Here is an 8,520-nt window from a genome sequence, read left to right on the forward strand (position 1 = left end):
GAACATATTTTACTAATTTCTAATACTATTTTGAGAATTTGTTACAGTAACCTAATTTCTAATAATTTAAGTTTTATTATTTTGAGAATATTATTTTTAATTTCTAATATATCCCTGTTTATGAATTTGTTACAGTAAACAATAAAGAAATTGCTCGAGAAAAAAGAGAGTTGCACTTTTAAAAGGTTAGATTTTATAAATAATTTTTTTCGGTGCATCATGACTTATAAGTAGATTATACTAGAGTTTTTAAAGAGAGTATTATGCTAACTAATCAAGTATATAAAAAAGATTAATCAAGTTGTTGTGATAATTAATGAATTTGAATAACACTTATTTGAGTTTATTTGTTTCTTTTATCTTTTTAAGTAGAGTTAAGTTTTGGTTAGTATATAGTTTTCACCTTAATAAATTTTTTTTCTCGTTTGCAGAATCTAGATGTGTTATACTTCTTTATAATTTATAATTTATTAGACATGCCTACTTTCAGGAATTGACATTGAATTACCTTAAACTCTGCAGTCTCACGTCTCTGTTTTAATGTTTTCCACGTGTCCTCGGTAATGAAGCTGTATATTTCACACGGATCCTTGCCTTCTCGAAAATAATTCTTAGTCAGCTTTCCCTTGAAATCTCTCCACTGCTTTCCTGCTCTTTCTAACACGTTCTTTTTCCGTGAATCATCCAATTTCCACCGGGTCTGAACATAATGAGTAAGTTATAAATTACTAATAGTTAAATATTAGCAAGCAGCCAAAGAATGTTAAATACAGTTGAAGTCAAATGCCTTATCGTCTTATTGTACCTTAATATCTTCCCATATTGCATCTTTCAAGCCTTGATTTAAAAGGTCCCAACTCTCGATATTTATATCAACTTGGAATCGAACCACTGATCCTACATAAGTCCTAAAATCTTTAAGCATATCCCCAATTGGCTAACCATATTCATTGAAAGAAATGCTACAATCCAAATTCTGTTTTGCGATCCTTCTTTTCAAGTCTTTGCACAACGTTGGACCTCTGCTTCTTTTCTTGACTAATTCTTCAGAACTTTGCTCCATGTCTTGCTCTCTGTCTTCCTCTCTGTTTTGCTCCCTCCTACCTTCATCTTGATCCATTAATCTTATACATGTAACATAATAGGTTAGGAAATGTAAGAGCTATTACATATGGTACATATGGTACATTAAGTTATTGCACCTGTAAGATCAAATATCATGTATAGCTGGGATTATTGCAACAGTGTCTAAAAAGCTGATAATTGATACCATTTGTTTCAGAAACCTATGAAAGTTGAACAATTTAAAGTAATTACTCGTATGTGAAAGACTGAAAGTTCTCTAACTCATTACTGGATATGGTCCAGAAAACTTCATTACTACTGAATCATTTCAATTTTGGATATTAACTATATTTTTCAATCTATGAGCAAATCTTTAGTTTTTTGACAGTTTTGCAGATCAAGGTTTGATATGCCATGTACAATCAAGGGACGCTGTTACAAAGTACTTCTGAGATGGATGGACTGTGACAGCTCGCACCTGTTGATGATTGCGTAAATGATTAAGGAAAAACAAATAAGTTCAAAGAAAGACTAATTTGATAGTATCAAATTATTACATTTCTAAATGATAATACAAACACATTACTTGTAATAGACTAAAAATAACTACTATAATGCCTATCTAGATAATCAACTCTGTAACATTTATAGTGCATGACAGTGCAAAACAGTTTAATGACACCAATAAATGAAGTTTGACTTACCTCTGCAGTGTGATGGTCTACTATATCTTTGCACTTATAGCTCCCTTTCTCAGACCTTTTCTACACACGAACAGTCTGCAAAAGAATCACCAGCTTATGCTCTAATCCAATATTAAAATACCAAGTCCAACTGTGCACATGGACAAAATGAGAACCAGTTCATCACTAAGACCAGTCCAGGCACATTATAAGGAAATTCTAATTACGTCGTATTACAAGCCCAAGTTAAAAATTACTACAAAGTTCATATAATTAAGAAGGGACGAACAGGAAAGAAAAAAAGAATTAACAACCTATTAGTATTTATTAGAACCAGAAAACTATGGCCATGTTATCAAAATTTATATAAGTAGAACTACAAGTTCACACATAAGTAAAATATATAGCAATCGAGTTTCTAGTACATCAGTGTCTTCATCTGGCAATAGTATTCGATTAACAAACTTTGGTATGGTATAATATTCACATTAAGTAAAAGTGAGTCTAGAAAGGAATATCAGCTTCTATTCACCAGGCAATATTTTTTCAGGACTTGCAGGTTGGAAATGTTGAACTTAACGTTTTAAAGTAGAATTACTTAAAAAAAAATCAACACTTCTGCACACACTTTGTGTCCACTAAATGAATAAATTGAAGATGAATTTGTCAGAGTTCTTCTGTTCTTCTGTTCTTAATTATAGGGTAGAAAATTACCTTCATTGGCATGAAGGTATTTCAAATCATTATTGATGATCAATCCATACCCCTTCGTTATGGTCATTGCATGCATAACTTATATCTGTACTATCTTCTATAGATGTGGTTTGTAGGCCAATTGAGAAAGGGGGGTTCTCGTCAAATTGATTATACTCTTCCTCATCTTCGACATTATCAACTCCAATAATACGTCGCTTACCTTGAAGAACAATTGACCACCTCACATCAGCCAGGTCTCGAATATAAAAAACTTGTTTGACCTGTGTTGCAAGTATAAATGGATCGTCCTCATGACCAAACCGATTGAAGTCAACCAAAGTGAAACCTGACTCATCTACTCAAACACCACGATGGATATCAAACCATTTATATTTAAATAGTGCAACTTTGAAATCTTTGTAATCAATCTCCCAGATTTCCTCAATCACCCCATAATAAGACTTTTTTACATCTCGTGATGCAATGGAATTGCCTCTTTCAAATTCTGTTGAAAAAGCTTCTACAGATATTCCACTATTTTGCACGGTGCTCTTATTATCTTGATGTTGTGTGTAGAAACTGTACCCATTTACATCATATCCTTGAAAAGAACTCAGTGGCATGTTTGGGCCATAAGCTAACCACTTCAGAGTATTGGAAACTGTTGAAGGACTTTTTGAATATTGAGACATCACTCGATCTTTAAACCATTTCACAAAAGATCGATTATGTTCATTTGTAACCCACTTGCCACCCTTAGAGGGATTCTTTCGTCGAATCTCCAGTATGTGCTCTTGTAAGTAAGGATTAACTTCTGTCATGTGTTGTAGAACAAAGAGATGGGCTCTATCAAGCATTTCAACACCGGGAGTGATCATTTTATGTCCTACTGTACCCTGACCGTCAAGTCCACCTTCATGACGAGATCTCGGAATTCCAAATGGATCAGTAGATGCTAGATAGTCCGTGCAAAATTCAATAGTCTCTTTAACCGAATACCCTTCAACTATGCTTGTTTCAGGATGATGCCGATTTCTCACATATGCTTTTAAAATGCATAGAAACCTCTCGAAAGGATACATTTGACGCACATACAAAGGACCACAAATTTTTATCTCTCTCACAAGATGAGTCACTAAATGCACCATAATGTCGAAGAATGAATGTAGGAAATACATTTCAAATTCACAAAGTGTGACTATAATATCAGCTTGCAATTTATCCAAAGTCAAGGGATCGATGACCTTGCTACATATAGCATTAAAGAAGAAGCACAATTTCGTGATAACCACTCTCACGTGCCTCGGCAATATGCCTCGAATTGTAACCGGTAGAAAATGTTGCATTAGCACGTGACAATCATGTGACTTCAAACCTAAAAGCTTCAAGTCTTTCATTGAGACGAGGTTTTTTGGATTTGAGGAATATCCAGATGGAACTTTGACACTTGATAAACACTCACAAAAGCTTATTTTCTCTTTCCTGGACAAAGTGTAACAAGCGGGAGGTAGATACGCACGTTTACCAGATTGTTGTGGTGCTAACTCAGCTCGTACACCCAGCTTTTGCAAGTCTAGCCTGGCTTTCATCCCATCCTTCATCTTACCAGGTATATTCAATAGTGTCCCAATAATACTTTCACAAACTTTTTTTTCAATATGCATAAAGTCAAGGCAATGTCTCACTTGCAAGTGTTCCCAATATGGTAGATCCCAAAATATAGATCTTTTCTTCCAAATACTATTCGGAGTTGGCTTTTCATACAGCTTCCCAAGAACAACATCAATGTCTTTAACTCGTTCAAAGACCTCCTTCCCGGTTAAAGGAAAATGAGCCACTCGAGTCTCCATAGTCCCATCAAAATCATTTTTCCTCTTACGATAAGGGTGAGTAAGTGGAAGAAACGTGCGATGACCCATATATACATTTTTTTGCAGTTCTTCAAACGAAGATCAATCTTAGCATCTTCACAAATCGGACATGCTTTAGCTCCTTTAATCGTGTAACCTGAGAGGTTACCATAGCCGGGAAAGTCACTTATAGTGCAGAAGATCATGGCATGTAAATTGAAATATATCTGACTGTATGCATCATACATCTTCTCACCTTGATCCCACAATAACTTTAAATCCTCAATAAGTGGCTGAAGATAAACATCTATATTATTTCCAACTTCTTTAGGACCAGGGATTAACAATGTCAACATGATGTACTTACGCTTCATGCATAGCCAAGGAGGCAAGTTATATATCGTTAGAAGAACCGGCCAAGTGGTATGTGTAGAGCTTAGAGTGCGATACGGATTCATGCCGTCTGCACAAAGCCCTAGTCGTAGATTTCTAACTTCTCCTCCAAATTCTGGGAATTTACCATCAATGGTTCTCCATTGCGGAGAGTCAGCCGGGTGTCGGAGCATTCCATCTGATTTTCTCCCTTCCACGTGCCACCTTACAAGCTTTGCATCATTGGAATTTGCAAAGAGACGTCTAAATCATTCCACTATGGGTAAGTAGCGGAACACCTTGACAGGAGGCCTCTTGTCATTAATAGAAGAATTATTTCCATCCCGCTTATATCGGGAGGCTCCACACTTTGGACATGTATGTAAATGTTCATGCTCCTTGCGAAAGAACACACAATCATTTGGACAAGCATGTATCTTCTTTACATTCATACCCATTGGACATAATATCTTCTTCGCCTCGTATGTGGAAGTGGGAAGCTCATTTTTTGCAGGAAGCATTTCTGCTAAAAGTTTCAGCATTTCAGTGAAACTCTTGTCACTCCAACCATTTTTTACTTTGAGTTTACACAACTTCAAGGTTGTTGATAACCTAGTAAATTGAACATTGCACCCATGATAGAGAGGTCTTTTAGAATCATCAACCAAGTTCTCCAGAACTTCTGGTTGGTGCACTAGGATTTCTTCAACATCTTGGATCATCTCTTCAACCCTATCATTTTCAGCATCATCTTCTTCATTACGAGGCATACTGTCTCCATAACTTTCATAAATTTTGCTAGAAGTCTCAGTCTTGATAGTGTGTATTCCCTCCCCATGCCAAATCGACTTAGTATAATCTTCCATGAAACCATGGCGAAATAAATGCTCACGAACAGTGTCAATATTAGGATACTTTTTCAGATTATAACAATCACGACATGGACATGTGATCCTGTCTTCTTTTCCATGTTCGATCTGTTTCTTCTTTAGATTTTCTACCGCACATGCAATGAACTCATTAACACCATTAACATAGGCATGCGAGACCCATGGTATTTTATACATCCACGTGAGACGATCCATGTTCTCTTTCTATCAAAAATGAATGGAAGAAGTTCAGATTATATTAAATTAATTTTATAGCAGATTTTATATTAACATTTTATGCAGGGATTTAGGGGGAGCTGTTAATTCTCCTAAATAGGTTATAATCATAAAAAATGGGGAGATTGATACTCCTTTCATTTTGATGAGCATAAACAGCAAGAACAACAAGCTATTTGCTTCATATTTCTATATAAAATAGCATACTAGTTTCTGTTATGTTCACTGTTATAGGACAAAGTAGCGTGCTGATTGCAATGTTTCAGATTCATTTTAGCGTGCTGATTGTACCTGACCGATGCAGCCTGGCAAGAAAACTAATATGCAGAACTTAACAGAAATCACCCATTTACAAGCATATATAATAAACCTATCTAGTTTCAGAAGAGAAAATAAATCGCACCTGTAAACCATACCTGAACAAGGATATACCAGCCAGTTAAAATTTCCAAAGCCTTGAGAGATGAATTATTGGGACCTACAAGATGTTGTCTTCTTTTAACAAAGTGCTCCTGCAAACCATAACAGAGTTTGAGAACCAGTTTGCAGAATTTTAAAGCTGTCATTCACAAAGAGCTACACATTCTTACAAGTTTAATATCAAACTTTATGAACCAATGATAATGTAGCGCTCTCTAAATAAAAATTTACAGTAAAGCTATCTAAAAAGGCAAGCTTCGAAATTAAAAACCCAGATCAAAAAGTACAAAACTAACAGTCAAAAGCATACACTCCGTAGAATTATAGTTTTGGAAAGTCAAAAGTAAAACAAGTCATTTGCTAGCATTTGAGGTTGCACACCTTGAACAACAAAGTTTAGCTCCTTGAATAGTAGAACAAGGTTTAATTTCATATTTGCGTAAAGACAGCTATTAGATTACTTTCTATTCCAAATCCAACGATATACTGTACTAGGTTTTGTCTATGATTAACACTGTTAGAAAATCTACATAGCAATTCAGAAAGAGTGTGCAGGTCAATTACAAAGTGTAATACTTTATACGGCTAGTTATTATGTCAAATTAAATTGCACAAAAGAAGTCACATATCTTTACTTTGAAGCATAATCATATTAATCTGATTCAGTTTTTGTTCACAACCCATAATAATGTTTATCTTACACTGTTCAGAGGTTTATTTGTCGGTTAATCAGTGAAGCTTATCATTAATAACTGGATTCCTTGGATAAGATAAATTTCTCAAAATTTTGTCAAAACTTCCTAATTTCTCAGTACTGCTTTTCAGGTATCCACTTGTTCTGATAGCAATGTACAACGTGCTGGATCTAGTTGGTAGATATGTTCCTCTAATAGAATTTATCAAGTTGGAATCTCAAAAAGGCCTCATGATTGCGATATTATCCCGTTTCTTGCTTATACCTGTATTTTATTTCACTGCGAAATATGGTGATCAGGGGTGGATGATATTACTTGTTTCTTTCTTGGGATTAACCAATGGTTACCTAACTGTGTGTGTCATGACTATAGCTCCTAAAGGATACAAGGTAAGCCAACCAGACAATTGCTTGAAGTGTAACGAACTTGAGTTTTTTAATTTTACGTATTAGTAACAAAGTGTTCATTTTCAGGGTCCAGAGCAAAATGCATTGGGAAATCTTCTAGTTCTATTCCTTCTGGGCGGTATATTTGCAGGTGCTGCTATGGACTGGTTGTGGTTAATTGGCAGCACGACTCAATTTTAAAGAGATAATCGCAAACAAGCTTTAATGACGAATGTGCTGAAACCAATATGGACAACTTATTGGTCATAAAGCTATGAACAACTATTGTATATCAGCAACCTAGTGTTTATTTTAAGTGTTCTCATTTCCTTTGTAAATTAGCAGTTAGAGATTTAGATCGGGAAAGTAAGTGATAAATAAAGATGCTAAAATGTTTTACGTTTCCAAATTGCATAGTAGAAGTTTCTCAACTTTTTTCTTGATGAGTATGTTTGACCTGATCATGATGTAATCTATAAATTAGAGTAAACTCTTACATTCGACCTGTAAAACGAAATGACACAGAGGAAATAGTGAAACAGAAGCAGCAGCAGAAGCCGTTAGACTCAACAACTATAATGAATTTCAAGTGTTCAAACATTAATTGAAGGATGAGCACAAATATTTACATTACGTTATTGAGAACAAACAAACAAAGCAGGTAATTAACAGTTGCGCACAGAGCTTGATTTTCACATTCTACACAAGTAAACTGAATTTCTATAATATCAAGTCAATTCTTTATGTTTCAATTACAATGAAGTCAACGAACACATTTTCGGAAAAAACAGGAAATAATCAGAGTCACTTTGTAAATTAAACTTATCTGAATCTAAAATCAACTGATACAATCAATCAATCAAATTATAATAAATTGAAACTCAAGAACATTAACATAAAGTAAATGATGTATGCTGGATAAATTCAATCGAAACAAAGCAGATTTTGAAATTTACAGATTCATATACACGTGTGTGTGTATATATATGTATGTATGTATATACCAAATAGAAACTGTGAAAGCAAGTTGGTGGATTACCTTTGTGATGATTAAGCAGCACCCTCTTCGATTGTTTAAGCAGCAGCAGCCAAAACCCCACAATCGAAACCCAATCGATTCCCCTTTCTCAGAGCCAACAATCGAACCCTAGAAATCGAAGAAAATTTTTAGTAGCAGGAGATGAAAGGTTTAAAGTGGAATAGTAGCAAGAGATGAAAATTTTAGTAACCCGCGTATATTTACCCGC

The 8,520-nt window shown here is 34.9% G+C and overlaps 1 protein-coding gene across 1 annotated transcript; it reads right to left on the minus strand.

The window, feature by feature from the left end:
• Window positions 1–2,491: 2,491 nt before the first annotated feature.
• On the minus strand, window positions 2,492–4,860 carry LOC141673340 (uncharacterized). The gene is made up of 3 exons (XM_074480074.1): window positions 4,551–4,860; window positions 2,938–4,383; window positions 2,492–2,799 (listed from the first exon to the last, which is right to left on the minus strand). Exons 1-3 carry the CDS (start codon window positions 4,858–4,860, stop codon window positions 2,492–2,494), a joined length of 2,064 nt encoding a protein of 687 aa, XP_074336175.1.
• Between the last annotated feature and the right edge of the window lie 3,660 nt (window positions 4,861–8,520).

The sequence above is a fragment of the Apium graveolens genome, chromosome 7 (assembly GCF_009905375.1).
Source record: "Apium graveolens cultivar Ventura chromosome 7, ASM990537v1, whole genome shotgun sequence".
NCBI lineage: Eukaryota > Viridiplantae > Streptophyta > Magnoliopsida > Apiales > Apiaceae > Apium > Apium graveolens.

Bases quoted from the DNA above. Each gene is read 5' to 3' on its own strand.
- LOC141673340 (XM_074480074.1), bottom strand. From the start codon at position 4,860: ATGCTCCGACACCCGGCTGACTCTCCGCAATGGAGAACCATTGATGGT. The intron at 4,384-4,550 runs GTGAGAAGATGT...CTTCGTTTGAAG, and splicing joins AAAGTTATTGTGGGATCAAG to AACTGCAAAAAAATGTATAT. The intron at 2,800-2,937 runs GCAATTCCATTG...GTGTTTGAGTAG, and splicing joins TTCAACAGAATTTGAAAGAG to ATGAGTCAGGTTTCACTTTG.